The sequence below is a fragment of the Nipponia nippon genome, unplaced genomic scaffold (assembly GCF_047370975.1).
Source record: "Nipponia nippon isolate SJK-2023a ecotype South Korea unplaced genomic scaffold, ASM4737097v1 scaffold_1, whole genome shotgun sequence".
Classification (NCBI taxonomy): domain Eukaryota; kingdom Metazoa; phylum Chordata; class Aves; order Pelecaniformes; family Threskiornithidae; genus Nipponia; species Nipponia nippon.
This window is the reverse complement of record NW_028262290.1, coordinates 127,391,353-127,414,288: the sequence shown is the minus strand read 5'-3', so window position 1 is coordinate 127,414,288 and position 22,936 is coordinate 127,391,353. Positions and strand designations below refer to the sequence as shown.

Below are 22,936 nucleotides of genomic sequence, written 5' to 3'. Positions count from 1 at the left end.
ATATGGATATACCCCTAACCCAGAGGAATTACTGAAAATCTTCATTCTGGTTGGCAAATCACATCTATCTTTACACAGGTACAACAAACTCAACGGCATCTAATATGTCACTGAAGTTAAAAACAAAACAAAACAAAACACTTCTATTGCCGTCTATTGATACTGCATCAGGAAGTGAACAACAGAAAACACTAATATCTGCATCAAAATGCCATATTAGCCCAAAGAGCTTCAGGAGAATGCAAGTCTTAAAGTCATAAAATGATGGGTTTGGGGATTATCAAGAGATGTTGTTCACAGCCATATCCTCTCCCTCTACAATTTACATCATTGGCCAAGCATAAAAGTTCTTCCCCCGCCTCTTAACAATTTCTCTTCAAAGATCAAGTATAGACTGTGGCTGGACTAGATGGACCATTGGTCTGCTCTGGTCTGATGAATTCCATGCAATAATGCTAATTAACCTCTTGGAGAATATCCATACATAAAACCGTTTCATAATTTATACATAGCAAGCATCTAGGCTGGTGTGTTGAATTTAGAATTGAGTTCAAGACAGAGGCTGTTTGAAGCTGGGTTGAAAAAACACCCTCCTCCTCAAAAAAAACCAACAGAAAACAAAAAAGCCCCCAACAGTGCAACTTCAGGACTTGGGAGAGGAGGTGGAAAAAGTATTCATTTTGGAGAGAAAAACAAAACAAAACATAATCTCTCATCTCATCCACACTTAAGCACAACCTCTCACCCCACCCACACTTACAGCCACATTTTCTGTTTAGGAAAGAAACCATACATCAGCTTTTTACAGTAACGAAATTTTGCAAACACTAACTGAACAGGGAAGCATTATTTTACAAACATAACACAGTGAGAATCAGAAACTTGTTTGGCCATCTTCCTATCACCAATCAATGCAGTCATTTAGAAAGATTTGAAAAAAAAAAAAAACAACAACACATCCATCCCCTCCTGGCCTGCCCAGATATATATCTTCTCATCAAGGAAGACTGATTACAGTAGCATGAAGTTCTGGATTAATTCAATTTTCCTAAACAAAGGACAGGTTGTTATAGAAAGAATAACCAATCTGAAGAGGTTTTCACAAACGTGGAAGCTCATTTCTTCCCCATCGAAACTGAAACAAAAAAAATCTTTTATAACACATTCTCATAAGTACTGTTTTAGCTTGGGAACAAAAATCTTCTTTAATCCTGGTTTAGCTTTTAATATTACATCGTACATTAAAATTCATAAAGTAGTTCATTCCAGGCAAAACAAACTACTTTTCAGTTCTGCTCTGCAAATAGCACAGGAGGTACAATAAATGCTATTGCTTTCAGAACAGCTTTTATCAGGACAAGGTTTACTACTCCATTATTACAGTGGCGCCTGGAAGTGCAGTTATAGTTAAGTGTCAGGGTTTCCATTAACTCTCCTCCATGGTGGTTTTCACGGGGGGGCGAGAGGGATGCATTTCTTATTTTGTTCATTTTGACTTTCATTAAAATGCAACTTGGCATACAGACTATCAACCTAAATCTCAAATTTTGCAGACTTAAAAATAAAAATTTTGCTGGTGGTGACGTATGGTGTGTACATGTGTTTGAACTTCAGGGCTCCACTGTCAGGTTTCACAGGAGCTGGTGTTATCCAGAGCTCCTTACAATGGAGGTTCACTGGTCCTCAAACACCAGCAAAGCAGTGTCCTCTTCAAGACCAGTCTTTCAAGAGTGACATCCTATCTCTGGGACCCAAGCTGAATTTGCTTTAGCATGAAGGAACCGTAATTTATTTGTAGTCAGAGAGAGGCCAGGATTATATTTATGAAAATGAAGGTTTTTGTCAATTGAGTACCCAGAACCATGACTCATGCAAGATTTGTGGATACTTCTTAAAACACTGCCTTGTTAAAATTATATTCTGCTCTTGACATTACACGTACTCTGTTTTTACACAGGATGATGACGGGCCCCAAGAGTTAGCAAAAATTTTCTTTGGGGAATATGGGTGGTGAGAACGATTTCTTCCTCAGCTCTCCTGAAATGGAGATTACTTGTCCCGAGAAGGAAGTGTTCATAACTGCAGGAGAGCTAACAAGCTTTAACTAGAATATTTTTGAAAAGATAATCTGTTACTTTGTCACCTGTCTCCATCCTCCCCCCAGGCTGTACTAAGGAGGAGGGAGTCCTCCTCCCCCCACACCCCGAACTGCCCCGATGAGAGGGAGAGGCCATCCCTCGCACCTCCCTGGGGAACTCCATCCACCGTGAACATAGCTCCACACTCAGCATCCTCTGAAGTATCCCACATCCTCTCATTCCCAACAATGTGTGATAGACTCATCATCTGAACTGGACTTAGAGATACCCAGAAAGAACCTCTATGGGGTGAGCTGCAAGATGAAGGTGTTGAAGAGGGAAAAGAAAAATTAGTAACAGAAATAGAACAAGAAAGGACCTCTTTTTTCTTCCTTCTAGGTTGGAGAGGTTAAACTGTGTCTCCATGCAGTACCTACCTGATGGAGATGCTAATATTTATAAACTCACTCCACTGCCCCAGGAAAGAGCCTGACAGACAGGCTTCTGCCCCAGGAGGTGGCAAGATGAACAACATCCAAGGGAAAAATTCTTGTGTATGCCGTCTCCTTGCGCTCAGTCCGCCAGTATGGAAGATAGTAGCAAACTTTTAGAACTTGACCAGCTTAGAGGGCTATACATGTGTCCCAAAAGCTCATGCATTAGAGGCTAATGATTTCAATTAAAAAAAAAAAAGTAAGATTTTGCTTTTTTGTCCAAGTCAGAGAGAAAGGGAGAAGTAATGGGGACAAAGAGCTTCTTAAAGGATTCAGAAAAGAATTGGAAACAATCCAGATACATCAGCTCAAGTAGCAACTAGTAAGAATGCTGTAAAAATGAGATAAACTCAACACAGTTTTTTCTAACTCAGGCACCAGGGTTTATGTTTGGTGAGTTCCTACTCTCCTATCGGACCTCCAGGGTCACGCTTTCTGTTTTTGCATGCAACAGTACGCAAAATTCACACAGAACAAGCTCAGCTTCTAAATGGTTAAGTCTGCTCTACTGTCTGGCCACCAGTTGGCAACACAAAAATGCAAAATAGATCCTTTTGAGGATGTTTATTTTCACATCCTTCCGAAACTGATAACTTGCAATTGCAAAATAAACCTTCATGTGTGGCATATTAGCTCTCATTTTTCATGGTTTCATAGTTTAATTGTTTCAAATTTTACACTGGTCTAAAGATTTAATATTAAATATGTTGGCTCTTGCGTAAATTCTGTTGTCAAGATAAACGGTCTGTTTTGTCTTTCAATAGCTATCCAAGAAGCTCACAGCTAAGCTAGAAAAATATTATGCTGTATTCCTGAACTTTAAATAATTTCTTGTAATAAATTTAGTAGTAAGGACGCTAGTGGTTTTATTTCCTTAGTATCAAATATTCAATAAACTGTGGACATTTGGGGGGGTATCAGAGTAGTAGTTTGCATTAATAATTTTGCAGTAGCCTGACTATAATTTCTTTCTGCTATGATTTGTAGTTATACTTGCCAGTGCAACAACTAGAATAATTTCATTATTATTTCTAGCATTAATTATTGTACCTATGTTACCAACACAGATATTTCAATTTTCAAACTTAGGACTCACACTTAGTAGCAGGTGGCAAGTGCTACACGTGTTTATAGGTGGGTAATTCTGGCAACATGTAAAAAGGTCGCACAGAATCCCAACTCAGAGGTTTCTACATCCTCAGTCCATCCACTAGGTAAAGCGCATATGTTTTGCTGAATGACAGACAACAATATAACAACTAGAAAAAGAACTGTTTTGTTCTGTAGACCTCAAATATTAGTCTATAAGGTTTCCTTGTTAACCTGTTTTCCTTTTGAAAAGGATCAAAACAAAACAGTATGCTGTTTCTACTTTGAACTGTTGCGATTAGGTTAACTATACTTCTGACTCCCAGTAGAAAAATGCAATGTAATCATGAACAAGAGCAGAGTAGAGACAGGTAGATCCTGACCCCTAAATTTGGACTTACAGTATGTTTTGTCAGTTAAGAAAACCCCTAAGTCTCACTTTCTTTCTGGCTGCAAGGGATTTATACAGTTTACAGTGTGAATTAAAACCAATACAAGGACTACCTCTGACTTGACATCCTTCTGCAAAGTCCTGTAATTAACTCTGTTCTTTAGCTGTGAAATTGCCCAAGACCACTTGAGACAGTGTGAGACATTACCTTAGCAGAAAGAGATAAGTTAGGAAGGAGGGTTAGCCTTTGCTCTGAATTACCTGGGTTGTGGGAGCAGGTACAGATATTAAAACAAACTCAAATGTTATTTTAAACACCATTATCTATATTTAACTATTTCCCACTACAGCATTACTATGTAAATAGATTCTTGTCCTTTATCTTGAAAAGTATCGGTAGTGGATTTCGCAGACTAAACTCAGTTAATGATAACAAAACTAGACCATTAGCACAGTCTGTTCTTTCTGCTAAAAATGTTTTCTCATCTTGTGAAAAGTACTGCAGCAGGTCAAAGCGATCTTCTGTCCTCCCTTTTCCTACAATTTTGTTATTCGTTACATCAGTGTGGTCCTTAGCATCCATTAGCTGCAGGAAAATTAGAAAAATAACTTGAAGGAATTTATAGCGTTCAGAATGGGTACGGAATATAGTCATAGGCACATGCCTGAGCCTGGTTAGTAAAAAACTGCTCTGTGTTTATATACTCAGCCATCACAAAATTCCCACAATCCCAAAGCCTTGCTTTGTATAGCAAATCTGGACTGTGCATACTGCACGATTCCCACATATCATCAGTTGTTTTGTCCTTGCATAGGTACAATCTTGAGCCACAGCAATGTAGAGTATTTCAGAAAAAGATACGCTGTTTTTTGGAGCGTTTCATTCACAACTGCGTTTCTTCTTTGTGGAAATCCTATGCATTCCTAGGGCTCACACCTATACTTCTCACGTACCCTAAAACCAGCATGCAAGTTTCCTTGACAGACACAAGGACTACATTGAATTGCCGGATCCCACTCTATCTAACTTTTATAATTTTGAGAGTGAAACCAATAGTCCCACTATATTTACAGAACTCAATAGGAGTTTAATTTGAACAAATACTAAATGAAGCTTTAATGAGGATATCCCAATCTTTCAGAGTGATGGATATGGCAAGTCCGTTGTGTTATCCAGTTGTCAGTAGCTCAATCTGGTGAAAGTGTGCCCAGAATTTTGGGATGGGGTCTTCTTTTCCCTATCCCTTTAGTTTTATCTGTTCATTTTCTGGAAGATAATTTTTAAGGCAATACGATGTACTCGTATTTCTGTTTTCATTCCCAATCAGTTTAGTGGTCCAAATCCTTCAAAATCCCTATTTGAACCTCTAACATTGAAAACAACATCTGAGAATTATAGGAGAAAAAGACAGCTAAAAGCCAGCATGTTCCAGGCCCAGTAAAGCTCGTATCTCAATAAAATGAGCAAAAAACTCTGTAGGAGCCATAGTGGATAGAATTTATCTTAAAACTAGAAAATAGGTAGTAATAAACTGCTACTATCATCCATTATATTTCTTAAATTTAATTTGTGATATGCACTGCAAACAGTGACTCTATGAGCATTTAAAAAATGCAACAGTAAAAGCTTTCTTCTTTTTAAGAAAGGTATCACCCAGCAGGACAGTGAGAAAGCACAACGAGCAAATGTAGGAGACAGACAGAGTGGTTTACTTGTGGAGGCCGGCTAGGCGGTGTGCTTATGAGAGGTGCGGGGCCCATTGCAGAGGCTGCGTTCAAGCTCCTTTCCCTTTCGTCCTGGTAAATTCGATCTCGTTCGGCTTCTGGCAGCTGCAAGAAGTTCTGCATAGCCCGAAGGTTTACCAGTAAGGACTGCGAGGCAGTCTTGGGATCCTCTTCCTTTCGGAGGATTTCTGAGAGCAAGCCCTGTAGGGAGGAAGGAAAAAAATATGCTGGAGAGTTAGCCTAGGTGAACGCCTGTAACACCGTGCTCTGCAAAGCCACTGCTTATCGGTCCTCTTTCTTCTTTCCACTGGGCTGAGAACGAGAGCAGCAAATGCACTACTCACTCCACACAGGAATATATTACTGGCAATTTAGGTAGCAGAGAAGAGAGCCTCAATTGTACCCGTAATTTTATTAAGCATCTGTTTTACATAGAACATAAACTGAATCTGCCTAATAGGTCTCCTTCTTTTTACTGGCTTAACTTGCCATGAAATCTTTCACAGTCGCCAATCACAAGACGTTAAGAATAAGTGAAATACAGATAGTCCAGAGGCATGACACTGGGGTGTTCTCAGGCTTCCCAGACAAAACGCACAGCCAACCTAAAGAAATGGCTTTCCACATTTCTAGCAACGTAAACAGCTTTTTGAAAGGAAGTGATATTTCACAACTAATCTGAGATTATAAACTCACAATGTTCCTAAAGTACTGCTTAACTGACTCAGGTCCATATTTTCCATAAGTCAATATTTTGTTTTGAGAGTTGTATATTGGAGTTTAACAACATAACTGTTGGATGCTCCCCCTCCTTTGCCCTTCTCCTCCTCCCACCATTCCCATCTCTTCACCAGGACAACACTAATCCTCACCCAGTCCATTGCCTGGGCTATTTATGTGAGCACCTGCTGTGCAGGTCCCATTTCCTAAGTCCATTTACCACTGTTGTCCTTTGACCACTTTCAGAGTCCAGCAATGACAGATAAAAGCGAGCACTGAGGAATGAGAGGAAAACAGCATACAGGGCATCCGTAGCAGTGAGCCAGAGATGGGCAGGCTGGAGATGATAGCATGCCACCAGCAGCTTGTACAGACCACACCAGGTTTCCTACATAATCATTTCACCTCGGTTCTCAGCAAAGGAGCAGGCCTGGCAGTCTGGGGCACCTAAAAGATCAAATACTTATGAACCTGTGAGTGCAACTAGAACTTTAATGTCAACAGGTTCTTGAAATCTCCCCCCCGACAAATTCTCCTTTTAAATATGTCAGGCATACAAAATGCTCTACTGTCTTGAAGTAACAAGGCAGTGATAAGAAAACTAACTTTTGCAAAAGCAAACGTGAACTTCTTTTTCGAATAAATGTTGTTGCCACGCTGGGACAAGGAGAGGGTTGGTATGAGAGGCTTTTATTGCTAGTGTAACAGGGGAACATGCATGTGATTTTAAAGAAATAACACAACCCAGTGTTTCTTTTCCTAAAGATCTGTTGTTATGTTATTTGGGATAATGGAAGGGTGAATGGGGAAGAGGGGGGAAGGCAATAAAACAGCTAAAACTGAGAGAGGCAATCCTGACTGAAGTTATACATTCCTAAGGGAGTCCTACAGAAAGGTATGGCCCAAGCATCAGCTCCTGCCACCTCTGTAGGGAAGTCTGATGCTCACAGCACCTATGGAAGTTGCCACATCTCCCAAAGGTCCTATCCTATCGGGCAAAAGCACCCCATGAAGGTGCTGTAGCAGAGCCACTGCTCTCAGGCAGCTGTGCTTAGGCAGTGTCAGAGCCCACCCAGCGCAGCTCTGAGCTCTGCATTTGCTCCATTGCCCCTCCATCTCTCAGGGATGATGAGGATGGAGGTGCAAGCCACTACACTGGAGCCAGCGTGGTCCTTGTGGCCCTGTCTGTGCCTGCACACAGAAGAGGGAAATGGGATGGAAAATAAAAACAGTCTTTCCAGCACTAAGCACGAAAAATAATTTGGGGGAGGATTTAAAAAAAATAATCCAGAGGGGTACTTTCTTACCACTATTCTTCATCCCTCCTCTTTTCTGGTATGCAGGTAGAAACCACTCAGAAGGTAAATAAATGAGTTACAGACAAAAGTGGCATTTCAGTGGAGTATAAATTTTAAAAGTTTTCTTAGTGATTAGGCTAATAATAAATTTACTTATTAGCAAATATGGAAATTAAATTCTTGTCTATCATTTTTTTTCTACTTCTAAGTATTAAAACCCACAGTTACTATTGTTTGTCAGTGGTAGAGTTAAACAACCCATCCTCCAAGGGAGACAAAAAATGATTTTGTGCCACTGGAAACAAGGCAAAGCTGTCTGCAGAGCACAGGATGTATGATGGAGGTGTAAAAACATGTGATTTCTGACCGCTACTGTGCTGAAAACAACCACACCAGGATTAAAAAGTAGAAAGAAAAACTAAACTCAAGTGGACTGATCATTGGCAGGAGAGGGGACTCCTTACTAACAGCCAGCCCACTGTCAGCCACAGGAAATGTCCTTGAAAAATACTTTAGCCCATAATAGAAAATATTTGCTTGTATAAGCCTTTGCCACATAGTGGGCAGCTAAAAAAAGCAGAAAAGGCTGTTTTTCTTGTATAACTTCTCCCCCCTGAGAGAAATAAGTAAACAAAGAAAACTGTTTTTTGTATTTTTCCTGGGTTTGTCAGTATAACCATTGCTGCAGGACACCTCTTGGTGATTAGAAATGCCATTAAGTATTCATTCCCTTCTCCTTCCCCCATCACTGCCATGACTCTTTGCATGAGCTGGGAGCAGAGCAGAGCACACAGATGTGGAGAGAGGAGGGGAGATGAGAGTGGGGAGAAGGCAAGGAGGAGGTGTTTGCTTCTAGGAGCTTTGAACCTAAAGGTCAGAATATGCGAGGAAATAACATCAAAAAAAGGTGTAGTACCAGGTGCAGGCAAAGTCTTACAATACAGTTTGCCTGCCTCAAATATTACTTCATTGCTACTGCTTCAATTTTCTGAGCACCAAACTTCAGCTAAAGATTGTTAGACAAAATGTAAAATGGGAAAATCCTAGAAAGAAAACATCAGCTCTCACATCCTGCCCCATGCTGACGTGCAGAGATTTACTGTTTGTTTTACCAGGCTTGAACTGGTTTGCCTAGATACAAGCCTTGGTGTGATCTCCTGATATTGTACCTCAGGTTGCATAAAAGCTAAATGCTGTTTTGCATAGAGCTTATAAACACTGCGAGGCTCAGAGTCCTCCTCTCTGTTCCTCCCTTGTATTCTTTTCACACTGGAAATGTGTTTTCTTAACGTGTTACCAGGTCTCATTGAAAAAAAGAAAGTTTACACGTCATCACAAGTATAATTCATTACTAATTGAACAAAAATGTTCAATAAATATTATCAGGGCTTTCAAAAGCTAATTATGAATTCTTTAAAACTGGAGATAAATGAAAGTGTCTGCCAATACGAACAAAACCACTGCCTGTCTGGCCCCCAGTTCGTCTCCTCTTTGAACGTAATCACTGATTCAAATAGATTTTATCAGCCTGATAGAACTTCAAAGCTCCCAGAAGAAAAATGCAATTTGCCCAAACCTCCCCAAAACATGCAGAACATCCCTGAACGCTATCCCTCTGTGTTGCAGGGTGCTCCCATCCCATGTCCAGGTGGGAGATTCTTTGCAAGCTCCACCCACAAGCCTGGATCCCTGCCAAGTAAGTTATAAGCAGACACATTTATCTATGTCGCTTAGTAGCAAGAGGAGAGCTGTCATGATAGTGTAATAGCACCTTTTTACCTTTTATTCAATAGTGATATGGATAGTGTGCTTTTTCTTAAATTACACTACGAAGAATTATATGAATACAGTGGCAATTTCTGTTATACTTAAGCAGGCAAATTTCTCTCTACCACGTAATTTACAGAACTCAAATTCAATAAAACAGTACATGATGGTCCATTACTGTTATCAATTTTGAATAATCCATCTTCATTTTTCATTTTACTGGAAAATAAAGTGTGCCAAAGACAAAGTGGAAGGAAAAAAAAAAGTGCCTGAGAAGGTGGTTTGTGTAAACTTAGATTTTGTTTTAAAATTACATGGAGCCGTTTACTGCATCCATGCATTCTCCCTCGAAATAGCAATTGCCCAGAATTAGCATGAGCACAATCCTAAATACACAGAAGTTTTCACATATGAGAAAAGGCATTATACATGAACGAAAGGCAATGCATCCTGGCAGCTAATATTTTAAACAAGCATGGGGGTGAAGTAGAAAGGAGGGGGAGAGAAAAGGTATCTGGCAGAAACACTGAGAAGTACTCAAAAACCTTGAGATGAAAAACTGTCACTGGTGGGAAGAAGAAAAGTTACAATAGTCAGACATGGCAAAAGCAGCAAAAAGCACTCCCCCTCCTTTCGCGAAGATGGAGCCGAGAGGTCACCTCCGTACAGCAGCACCCGAGTTCATGCAGCAAATGTTATGGTTGAAAGTGTACACAAACAGAGACAGGCAGCCCTGAGTTACAGTTCCAACCACAACCATGACTAACACAATTCCTTGCTCGTACGTACATGTCACCCTGCCATGCACCAGGTTAAGCTACGCCTTCAAGTCAAATGTCAGACTTGCCTGTGGGAACCGAAGCTTTCCGTTTCCTGACTCATGTTTACGTTTACAAACCCACGACAGAAATGGTAGAGGAGTTTGTTTATTTGTTTAGGGCTCCGAAGGTGGTTCAGCCAAACAAACGCCGATGCTCCACTCCAGCTCTCTCAAGAAGAACAAAACGGAGTAGAGAACCTCCCAGTTTAACTGCAAATGTGGAGGGGCAGGCTGAGCCTCTTTGCTGATGGGGAGGCTGTGGCGGAGGCTGGCGCGGGGCATCGCGCTTTGCAGGCTGCCCCAATGCATCGGCACCGTCACCCCACAGCTGCTTGGTGCCACCTGGGCTAGTGAGCTGATGACAAATGCCATTTTCTGACCAGCAAAGCGCAGGAAAAAACTGAACTCGCTCTTTCAAGAGAGAGGAGGTGTCTGCACAGTGCACTGACATCGGCTGGAAAAAATACCACGTTTATTAATTTGGCCGAACAGCAATGGAAACATAACCAGCTCAATTTACTGAAATTACCCTAGCAAATAGAGAATGGTACACACATTTGGTAGCCGTGCTTGAGGTGAAACTCGGATCTGCTAGCACAAATCCTGACTCAACAAACCTTTCCGTGGTGCACTACAAAGAGGTGCTAACAGGATTCAATCTGTTTCTTTGCAGCCAGTGAGCTGGAATCGCCACTGCTGAAGGACAAATAACACATCAGACCCACTGGGCTCTGAAGCCCTTCCTAGAAGGACCACTGTGAAACTTCTCATGGGGAGAGGTGCTCCATTCTCCGAAACCACTTCTGCTCCCTACAACCATTGTTCCATTGTGCCTGTATAGACGCTAATTTTCATTCAAGTTATAGCTTTCTGGATTCCTCTTTGATTAAACTTTGCAAGGCACATTCCTGAGAACTACACATTTTTGAAACTACCATTTTGAAGTTAAGGGTAGGGGAGAAGTTACCCGAGAAGATATTAAGAACACCCTTTCAATTTTCTGAGGGTTTTTTTCTGCCTTATAAATCAACGATAATTTAAAAAAAAAAAAAAAAAAAGACACTCTAGTTTTCAGAATTTTACCAAATTCTTTCCTTTGGGCTGGAAGGAAGCAGAAATATTTCCAGTCAACATTTTTCCCCCAAATTAAAAATTCTTGGAAACTAGGGCCAAGTGTTGAATTACTACACTAAGCTGGTAGAACCCCCTCTTCCCACCCAAAACCTCCACCCAAATTCTGTATTCATATTGCAGAGCACAGGTCTCTAAAACAAGAGCTGCCAACATCTTCAGCCAATTCCATCAAAGTCCATTTTTATTGCCAAAACTAAAGCTAAAATTAAGCTAAATTACTCTTAGTTTATAGTTCACTTCCTTCCTTAACTTTTACGCTGAAAGCAAATCTCTTCCCTCATCAGAGACTGTATCTCAACATCGGGGTTTTTTGCGCAGAACTCCTAACCGATTTCAGTGAGATCTGCCTTCAGAAACTGATGGCATGATATGGTCCCTGGACACGGCTCAAATATGCTTATGACAATTTCAAAAATGTCAGTGGTAAGCCTGAGTTAGCTTTTTATCTCAGAAATCAGTAGATGAATTTAAACAAGCATTTTCACTTGCTCTAGCTAAAGGAAAAAAAAAAAAGACAAAAGATATTACCTCAATATTAGAAAATAATATCTAAGTATCACCAGTTATTAAAGTGCTGCCCTAATTTAAGTCAAATGTGATATATCCTTGAATAATCTGCTAAAAATTCCGAAGTACAGCAAGCAAAACAAATTTAAATGCTTTCTTATAAGAATCACAGGTATCTCTACCTGCATTTATAATTGGACATTAGCTGTTACTGTGGGTACAATTAAAAATTTTCAGTTTTGCAAAGGTGAAATGTGCCTACAACAAACTCCGCTGGATTCCAATGGGGCTTTGCTTCATATTAAAATTATGCTGAGATATTTCTTGGCCACATTGAAGCTAATATTGCCTAGGCTCCTAGTATTTTTCTTTTCTGTTCCCTATGTTTGCCACAATACATATCAAATACTTCAAAATCTTATGTAGCTAACTGCAAATACTAATTTGACTAGCTAACCCATTTTGTAGGATATAGGGATCCTGTTCTGTGTTCTTTCAAGTGGATTTGGTTGAAAATTGCCAAAATATATTACATATATATTTCATGTCTCTTCACACGATTTGTTTTCAACGTTCATTTTGGGGTTTCCTCCCAGTTTTGGGTCACTTTGAACACATTTTACCAAGCTGGTTAACCACAACGTCTGTGGAAGAATTGAACTTTAAACAAATATTTAATAACATTTGTAGTTGTCCTGGTTTCAGCTGGGATAGAGTTAATTTTATTCCTAGTAGCTGGTATAGTGCAGTTTTGGATTTAGTATGAGAGTAATGTTTTAGTTGTTGCTAAGTAGTGCTTACACTAAGTCAAGGACTTTTCAGCTTCTCACACTCTACCAACTGAGAAGGCTGGAGATACACAAGAAGCTGGGAGGGGGCACAGCCAGGACAGCTGACCCAAACTGGCCAAAGTTTCCATACCATATGGCGTCATGCTCAGTATATAAACTAGGGGAAAGCTGGCCGGGGGGCCACAGGGGAACTGGCTGGGCATCGGTCAGCAGGTGGTGAGCGACTGCATTGTGCCTCACTTATTTTGTATATTCTTTTATCATTATTATTATTTTCCTTTCCTTTTCTGTCCTGTTAAACTGTCTTTATCTCAACCCACAAATCTTACTTTTTTTTTTTTCTTTCCCAGTTCTCTCCCCCATCCCACTGCAGGGGGGAGTGAGCAAACAGTTGTGTGGTGTTTAGCTGCATGCTGAATTAAACCACAACAGTAGCAAGAAAAATATATAGTAATCAGGAATCAGAATTTGCACTAGAAACTTGGTTCTACAGTTGCATTCATCACATCTCAAGAGCATCTTCTTATACTGTGTCATATAAATTCAATGTCCAGTCAGAACCAACTGTCCTTGTATTTCAGGTAACAAATACAAGAGAGACCAAAAGCTCTATGCAAACTAGCTGACAAAAAATGAACAAATGACTTCAGAGCGGGGAGGAAGCTGAGAGAAAACAAGCTGCTTTTAGGCAAGTCTGAGAAGAAGTAAATGTCTAATAACCTATTTATTTTCTGAACTACTTGCTCGGCTTTTTGCCCAGGTAAGATGGCAGCTGCAAGCCACGGTAACTTGAAGCTACTATTATTATTTCAATATTTTATAGCATCAATAGTTAAAATATTAAACATTGTATTAAACGAAACTCTATGTCACTTATTTGTAAATATAACAACTGACACTATCTGAACCTTACATAAGTAATCCTTGCATGAGTTCATGTATCCCATGAAATTTGGTATGAAAGACCCAGATCTTGAAAACCTCCTCTCCTGTTAAGAGGAAAGGCACACACACAGAGAGCTCTAGAGAGAATTCACACCATGACTATACTTTCTTTCAGCTAAAGGAGGATGTAAAAAATTTTAAGGCAATAATAATTCAGAACAATTACAAATGACATGCTGATTCAAACCCGGTACCAGTGCATTTGAAACAGAATTTTTATGCTCGAAGCTATGCAGGGAGAAACGTCAACATTTCAAGAGAAGCCCAAATTATGAATTGTTTTTTTACTGTATTCTACAATGGACAAATACTTGTTCCTTAAGTTTAAAAATGTGGAATCAAAGCAAAATCACCTACGTATTTTTTAAATATTTCCTTTTAAAAAAATTCCTATATTATTTTCTGTTAAAACAGACCTCTAAAATTTTGAGATCTTATTATTTGCATTGGATATACTGACATTTCTTCCATAATTTCTGCTTGATTAAATTCCATGCAACATGGCATTAAGTTAAATTCATAGAGCAGAATAAATTATAACAGGGTTAGCTTCTAAAACAGGTGTAAAAAATAACACATTTTAGTGTTACTTATCAGCTTTGCTAGGGCTAGTTTTTTCTGCATTGAAGAGCTGAAGTATATGTTCTGACGTGGACATTGGCAAATCTCAGCAACTACTGCTTTTGCAACAAACTACAAAAATACATGAAAAGAGTACATGATCTAAAAATAAAGCTTTTATTGTTTAATTTTTTCAGAAACCTGGAAAGATGTTATTAAGATTTTCACTAGGAAATAATAAAAATAAATGCAAGCAAAAATAAAAGACCATCTCAGGTACACCTGTGAAAGAAGACAGGTTGTTCAGTGCATGTATGTGGTCAGTACAGGTATACCTTTGCGACACAAAAGGCAATCTGTTGGGTGACTTTGTGAATGGTTCTGCACAGAGCTGTTCATGTCCTTTCCAGGGAAGATGTTTAAGATATTCATAAAACATCACAACTGGGGAGGAACCAAGGTGTTTGTAAGAACAGTGGGTATTGCCACAAACCAATCACTGAAGATTTCTTTACTCTATCAACATGGACACTGGTCCTGCAAGGAAGCGTCATTCCTTCACAGGAGCTAAGTGACAAGGCAGAAATGAGGAGAGGGACTTAAAAGGTGATAATTACTAAATAGAGAAAGAAAGAAGGGACTCTTAGATTTAAAAAAAAAATAAGAAAAAAGACAACTGACCTGAGTTCGGTTAAAAGCCACACGTGCAAATACTGCCTGTGAGATTCCTGCTCGTTTCAGTTCGTCACGGACCCACTGGTAGATTTCGGAAGACACCTCTGTGTTTGTTGAGACCTGCTGCTCCAACGGCTTGTTCATGGATCTACTGACAGGAGGAGGGTGGTTCAAGTACTGTTGGTTTAAGGACTGCTGGGCTAGAAGTCTGTTCACTGCATACTGCTGGTTCAGCAACTGGGCCATTACCAACTGCTGATTTACCAGCTGAGGGCTAATGGGAGTAGATACAAGTCCAGGGTGCAGGTTTGGAAGCGGGGTCCGAACTGATGGTTGACTACCATGAGAAAGCTGAACAGGGGATGGAGGCTGTTCGGCTGTGTTCCCTGGGACCGGCTGCTGACCGAAGTTGACGTGGTTGGCACCTTGCTGGGACAGTTCAGAAAGGCTATCCATCTCAACTACAGTGGAAAAGAAACATTGAAAGAGCCAACATAAGACTGAAAATCACATGCTTCACGCTCCTCACAAGACGTGCTAATAAAAGTAAATGTAAAATGGTGCATTCAGGTTCAAGTTTACTGTACTCTCCAGCCTAGATCAGCAGGCCCATAACATCACTGTTGCGGCTATTTGCCTTCAAAATTTACCTACAAATAATGGTGTAGTGAATATTTTTTAAAAAAACATCCAACAAACTGCCCATCATCATCACTGGGCCCTTGGAGGAACGAGCAGAACACCAGAGGCAAAAATCACGTGCTGGAAACCGCGTACGGCAAAGGAGTAACTTCCTGAGAGTTTTGCAAAGGCGCAATGCAACCGAACCACGAGCATGCGGCTGCGGAGCGCATCCCTGCAGTGATAGATGCAGGGGATTTCAGGCAAGGCAGCAAGCAACTAGAGACGGGGCAAAAACGACAGACAGGAAACCACTCTGTGCGCTGCAGAAGATGCAGGTGAAATGGTAAGTGCATCTGCACAAAGGGTAAGGAGGGTTGTTACAGGAAAGCACACCCCAACCAGAGAGAGAAGCCCCTCGTGACTGGTTTTGTTCCTCCCGTGGTGTCCCCGCCACAACATCTGCAGTTTCCAGCCACTGGAAATCTGTAACAAGCAGGGTGGGGTGCGGACCTCCCCATGCTTGGCTAATTTTTAGATGCTGCATCAATTGTATAGGACTGCTAGGAACTAGTATAATTTATGTAAATTACACAGATGGGCTGCTTTATCTTGCAACCATGTATGCATGGTTTTTTTCAGTGACTTGCAACATGGTTGATTTTTTTTCTTATATTAACTCATCTGCCTTGACACACCCTCCTTTTTAATTAACAACACAGTTTTCTAAACTACAAGAGTTCTTCCAGCTCCCCTCTTGTGCATCATAAGACAATATAAAATAACTCTAGGCTGATGTAAAGGAGTCTCCTTTTTATCAACGTATGTCACTTTTTCATTTTAAACAATCTCAGTTCTAGAGCTTTAGCAATGCTGGTCTGGAAATAGCTTTAAGAAAATATGCTTTATTTAAAAACCCAAACCCCAGTATCTTCACAAAAGTGTTGTAGCAGTTTTTTTCTTATACTAGTAAAGCATATTTTGTAAAAAAAAAAGGCAGTGTCTGAACTTTTCACAGTAATTATGATCTTCACTAACAGTCATTCAGTGCAAGACCATCCTTTCCTCCACAGGGATGAGAGCTGGAAGAAGAAATGGGTACCTGGATTCCCACCCACAGCCCTGCCCTTCCCCCTCTGTCCTATCACAGGCAGAAATTAAAAAAAAAAAAAAAAAAAAAGGCATGTTGATCTGCAGAGAGGTCTGGTGTCCATAGCCTGGATTAGCTCCTCGTCTGTGCGGCTCTGGGGGCAGCACGGCCTCGCCCCCCAGCATTAGGTTACACAGGAATATGCACATATACACACGTTTCCTATGGACTGGTTTCATTGACCTTGAATGAATGGATGGTGAACCTGTCTTGGTAGATGACGCAAGGCAAATTTTTCAGGGGTTGCCCCATTCAGGAGCGCTGCAGCAATGGAAGTGGGAGAGGATACTGCGGAAAGGTCACCCCTCCATGCACACGCTCTGCTGCCTCGCACATGGACCACCTGAAACCAAGTCAAGTCTTACCACCAACTTCGGTAGTCTCAGAAGAAGAGTTCAGTGTTGCACAGAAGGTACAAAGTAGATAAAGAGAAGAAGCTGCCTTTTTTCACTAGCGGAAAGTAGAGATCAACCCAAGTGGGCCATTCACTTGGAATAGTAATTCAAGCAATTATCACAAAAGTGATGCATTGTCTTCATTACAGCCTTAAGCTATAAAAGGCAAGGAACCCGTTTTGGTAGACGAATGATTTTGCTTCAAATACTGAAAGCTAAGTCAAGCTCAAAATTCAGTCCAAATTGAGGTCCCATTTCTTCATTCTGTTGAGAACTACACAGAAATCTTCTGACATAAAGTGTTCAAAATTATGTTAACAGGTTTAAGAAATAGTTTTAAAAAGGGACAATACAGACAGATAAAAGGTACTACAGAATTAGTATGTCCCACTGATGGATTTTTTTCCTCCAGTAATTTACTTGTGCTTACTACAACAAGCAAACAATTGTCATAACAACTATTTGTTAAAATGAATTGAAATCAGGGTCCCAAAGTTAGAGAAAGATATGAATTTATAAAATTATAGCATTCTTGTTGGAAGGCAGTGATAGTTATAGAAGCCTGTTTCTTTAAATATACTTTAGCCAGAGCAAGAAAAAAATACATACATTAAAAAAATCAGTCCGTCACAGTTCCAGGAACAGGTTTTTTCAACAATTATTCTGGGCGGTAGAAGATCTCTAGATTTACAGAATGACAGCTTTACATCTCTGGCAACCCAAGTCAGTTTGGCTGTTTCAATAGCAAATATTTATTTAAATGAATTCTTTCACTATATATGTACTTTCTACATCTACTCATCAAAAGCATCCTAAACTTATTGTGAAGGGACCTGGCTTCTTATGTGACTGTGACAGACCTCAATGTGACACATAATGGTATGTATCCACCATCATGGCAATTTTTTTTTTTTTTTGCTTACCCATCATATCTTTTGCCTTCTTGAAATGTTTATACCACCTTCCAAATTCCTGACATTTTGCTGCTGAGACATTTGCATAGTAAGTGCTGTTCACAATGGAAGAAATCATACTCTGTGTGAAAAGGGGAGAAGAAAAAGAAATCTGTAATACAGAGCAGTACAAGTCAAAGCACAAATTATTTCAATTATTGAAACCATTATATTTTTAGAGTTTGAGAACCATATTGCATTTTTAATTCTATTGTCCAAAGCCTTTTAAAAAACTTATTAATTGAGCATAAAAACAAACCAAGGTATACTGTAAATGGGAGCAAGAAAAGCAGATGTACTAAGGGAAGAACAAAGCTATCGACCAAGAAACATCAGGCAATGGGATGTGCTCTGGATGAAGATGCTAATCTTGAAAGTGCATTTTGTTTGTATTATTTCTGCTTTTAAATTTGATTGACCCTTCACGTACCCACACGAGTTTTCAGGCATACAAATCCTACACTGACTCCAAAAATGCAAGCAATGCCCCAAGTTACCCATGCTCATTCTCTTTGTGCCCACCTATCAGAGGGCAGACCCCAGGAAATTGTAGGATGAAAGTTTAGCTGAATTACCTATCAGTAGGATAAAATAAGGGGGTTTACAGGAGAATAAAATATGTATGTAACAACCCAAAATGAACCCAGACTTGCTTTTCCTAAACAGGGTATTTTAAGTGATTCGCAGAAGCAGGCTTATGAAAAGGTCTTATTGTCATGTCTAATTCTGTAACTGAATATTAGCTGTAAAATAGACCAAAGGATGATAGAGACAATTTTTTCTCAAAGGTTCTCGAGATATCAGATAGCTACAGTGAGAAATTTACCTTCTGCTCAGTTTTGACCAATTTTAAAATAGTGGAATTTACAATGCATAAAACTTTCAGTTCCAGTACATTCTTTTACAAAATCAATTAAGACTAAGCCTTGCAAAATGAGATAATGCTCCAACTTGAAAATTATACTCAGTATATGATGTATGAACAACAAAATTAGCAAATGTAATTTCAATAGACTGAACTTTGCCACCTTTTAGATTTCTATGTGGAAAGTAGTTACTTTTAGCTTAACTACAGGAATTGTCCAGCATATTGAGAAAACAATGACAGTCAAGAAGACGAAGCCCTGATTATTATGTTTCTTCGCTATTCCGCATGTAACATTTAGCTATATCTGTGCTGTCGTAAAATCGATGTACAGCATCCCCCCTTTGTTACACAAACTGCAATAACCACTAGGAGAAAGAGTCTGGAGTAAAAATGCAATAAATATTACTATAAGTCTTCTTTTATAAGGCTAGTTCAGCTTCTGAGTAAAAGTACCTTGATTATTGATCTTAGTGAAGTTTATTATAACCATTTTCTAACGTATTACTCGGTAACATGCTATTTGTGGAGGCTCAGCACTGCTAGAGTGAGGCAGTATTATTTATGCCAAATGTGGATACCCTCTACTCACCAGGCAGCTATTTTAATGTTTCTCTGAATCACCAAAATTCTTACCATTCCCTGATATTAATCGGGCATTTCTGAAATTAGCTAGAAGCCTTCTGTCAGTGGTATAAAAGAAGAATGAAATCTTAATAGACTACTGCAACTTTAGCCCAAATGACCTGAACCAAGCTCAGCTGAACCCAATTTCAATTTCCAATATAATAGCAGTATCATTAACGTCTAATACTTACAAAATCATTGTTTAAGCTCTTTTACAGATTAAATCATTTTAAACGTGGACACATGATACATAAGGTGTGATTTAAAAAGTCCTTTGAATCTGAAATGGTAAATTATATGAATGCACCGTTACTGTACATGCAAAACCTGCAGATCTGCATGTGCAAAATAGGGAACTGCACATGTAATGGGTCAACAACCCATATTAACTTGTGCATATTTTGTGGATGTCATTTAGACTTCAAGATGATTTTCTCTCATTTTACTTTGCCCTTTTCAGATGTCTTCTCTTGCCCAAATAACTTTAGTAAGTATGAAAACATGTATATTAATAATAATTTTAGTAAATTACCTACTGTTGATGAAAATACTTGTCAAGGATTTCCTAGTCCTTCCTTCCATGTCATTTTAAAAAGACGATATGCCAATGACATGGCAGTTTGTGACATCCCATGCTTCTTCAGGAATAAATTTAATGTGGTTACTTTATTTTACAACCAAATAGGGGACTGGTCTGTTTAAATAACACAGCTAGGAATTTTACCTTCTTTGACACAATGTGAATTTCAGGCTCTGATGGCTAATATTGGGATTTTACTCCAGCTCTTCAAGGTAGATAAAAAAAAAAAAAAACAAACCACAGACATTATCAACATGTTTTAAAATGAAAATTATCCTGCTTTTTCTTCGAGAACACTTCATGCAAACATTCAAGTGATATTACCTACGCTAAGAATCCTCATCAGGAGGAATCAATGATTTATTTACTAATTCACTGAAGGCAAAATTTTACAAGCCAGATAAAATATTACTACCTTGTTAACTCAGAAAATAACTTGACAACATTGAATTTCATTGTTTCTATGCTTTATTTATTATGTTGTCATCAAACCTGCAGTCATGTCAGTGCAGAGAGATGCACTTTGCTATAGAAATTCCTATATAATTCCTATTGCTGTAGAATTCCCACACATTTTAATGGCAATCTAGATATACGAATGCCCACTATGCTTAGGGCCTAAAATTGAAGATTAACCCTATAAGCTAGTGGTCTTCAGAGATCCATGATCTCGACTGGAGGTGTATTGAAGTTTTTCTTATTTCCCGGGTCATTACACATGAGGAGCTCCCCATGTCTTGGCTTATACTTATCAATAATCAAAATGAAAATGATTGTATTTGAAATACATCATATTCGGGTACTACTGTGCATAGGCATTCCTTATCCGTGAGGCACAGAGGCAGACGCTTTCCACGTACAAGGATGACGAATATAAATATATCATACAAATGTTCAAATGCATCACATTCATCACTCGTAATCTCATTTCTTTTTCACGTGTCGCAAAGAAAATCGATAGAACGCAAAAACTGGTCACAGATCCGCAGTCTTAACGTATCTGCTAGAAGTTTATCCTTGAAAGTAAGCTGTGAGACTTCAAGATCCCCAAATTTCCCTCTTTCCCCTCTCTCCATCCCTCCCTGCCCCCAACCACATCACTTGCAGTCCTGTTTGGAGAATCAGGAGATCTCATCTGAAATGGTGCCACCTTCACAGAAATCCCACTATTCTGGAATGATACCATCTGCTGCAGCCCAAGTGCTCTTTTTTTAGCCAAATAAGTTAATTATAATTAGGCATCCAACGACTGTGTGGAGGTAGGGGTAGAATTCGTTCTGAAGTTCAGCTGAGGTTCACCCAGCGTAGTTTGAACTAAATCCCACTCTTTCAGGAAGATTAAATACCAGAGACTTGAAAACCAAACATCATCATTTCTCAAAGAAGTTGGGGAACTCCCTGGGGAAATATCTTCAATCTCAACGAGAACTCTTTTCATATGCCCATCAAATAAAACCTGATAAAATGGTAGCATCAGACACCTTTCGTATTGTGCCAGAATCTAACGCAAGGTGCGTCCTGCAAGACGCGGAAAGGACCCGAGCCTTTCGTGCTGGCTGGGCGCTGCAGCCACTGGTGCAGGTGCTACAAGGGAGACATTTCTGAGTCATTGGCTTCTAACACTGCTCTCCAACCAGGTGAAGTATTGTTCGATCATCGCTAAAAGTATACTGTTGTCCTTTTTGCAAAACAACAAAAACAATGTTAATCAGGTTAATTCAATCATCTAAACCAAAACTGTTCATGCTTTTCTGCCAAATCAACCAACCACAGCAAAATCTGTTATCAGTGATTGCTCAGCTTCCAGTCAAAAAAGCTTTTAACCCCCACAGTCCCAAAACTTCCCCTAAATAACCTTAAAATTATTTTTATATGGGCAGAATGAGGTTGTTTTCATGCCTCATGAAGGGGTAGTTGGGCTGCAGTATTTACACAGAACAAATACATGCTAACAGACTTAGCAGAGAGTATCAGACACAGCAGCTTCCTAAAACAACTTGGCTGAATTAGATATTGGGGATTCCTTCGCAAATGAAACATTTCCCTCAAAAGGAGCATTGTAACCAAAACTTATTTCGGCCTTCCAGGTTGTTTAACTAGGAAAAAAAAAAATCCAAGCTTTTTTGCAACTCATTCATCAGTGTTTAAAGCTTCAAGCCTGCTCGGTGGAAGGGGCAAGGGCTGCAACAACTTATTTACACAATTATCTAAATACGATTAAACAGCTGATGGACAAATATTAAACTAGAAAATGTATAGTCATTTCAGCTTAATGTAATCCTCTTTCTGTAAACACCCAAGATGATTTTTTTTCAACCAGAACAGTCCTGACATCTCATAAGCCTAAGGGTGAATAGCAAGAGATTGTTTTTGATAGTTATAAATATTCAAAAGACATGCAGACCATCTGCTTTCATAATACAGGTAAAGCAAGACTGAAATGGTGACTGCTGTATAAAAATGGTTCTTTTAACAAAGTCTTCCTCTCCTCGAAAACTATAAAGACAGATGTCAAAAACTGTTTACACAGGGTAATCAGGAGCGTGCAAAATGTAATATTCCTTTTACACACAGTGCTTGCTAAAGAGATTTTTTTTTTCCTTTTTCTTCCCATCTGTGTGTTGCAACACATTTCTACAAGTTAAAAACATTTTTTCAAACAGAGATCTCATGAATACCCAAAAACATGCTATCTGGTTTCTGAATGCTAATTAATTTCAACTAAGGAATCAGATTTTTTTTCTGTAGGA

The 22,936-nt window shown here is 39.4% G+C and overlaps 1 protein-coding gene across 6 annotated transcripts in view; it reads right to left on the bottom strand.

Moving 5' to 3' along the window:
- The window catches only part of SATB1 (SATB homeobox 1), a 95,171-nt gene that overhangs the window by 29,893 nt on the left and 42,342 nt on the right, over nt 1-22,936 (bottom strand). For all 6 annotated transcript variants that reach the window (XM_087771775.1, XM_087771740.1, XM_087771784.1 and 3 more), the window contains 3 exons: nt 18,085-18,196; nt 15,002-15,456; nt 5,766-5,978 (listed from right to left, as the gene is read on the bottom strand). In XM_087771775.1, coding sequence (XP_087627901.1) covers nt 5,766-5,978; nt 15,002-15,456; nt 18,085-18,196 — 780 coding nt within the window. The remainder of the gene's footprint in view (nt 1-5,765; nt 5,979-15,001; nt 15,457-18,084; nt 18,197-22,936) is intronic.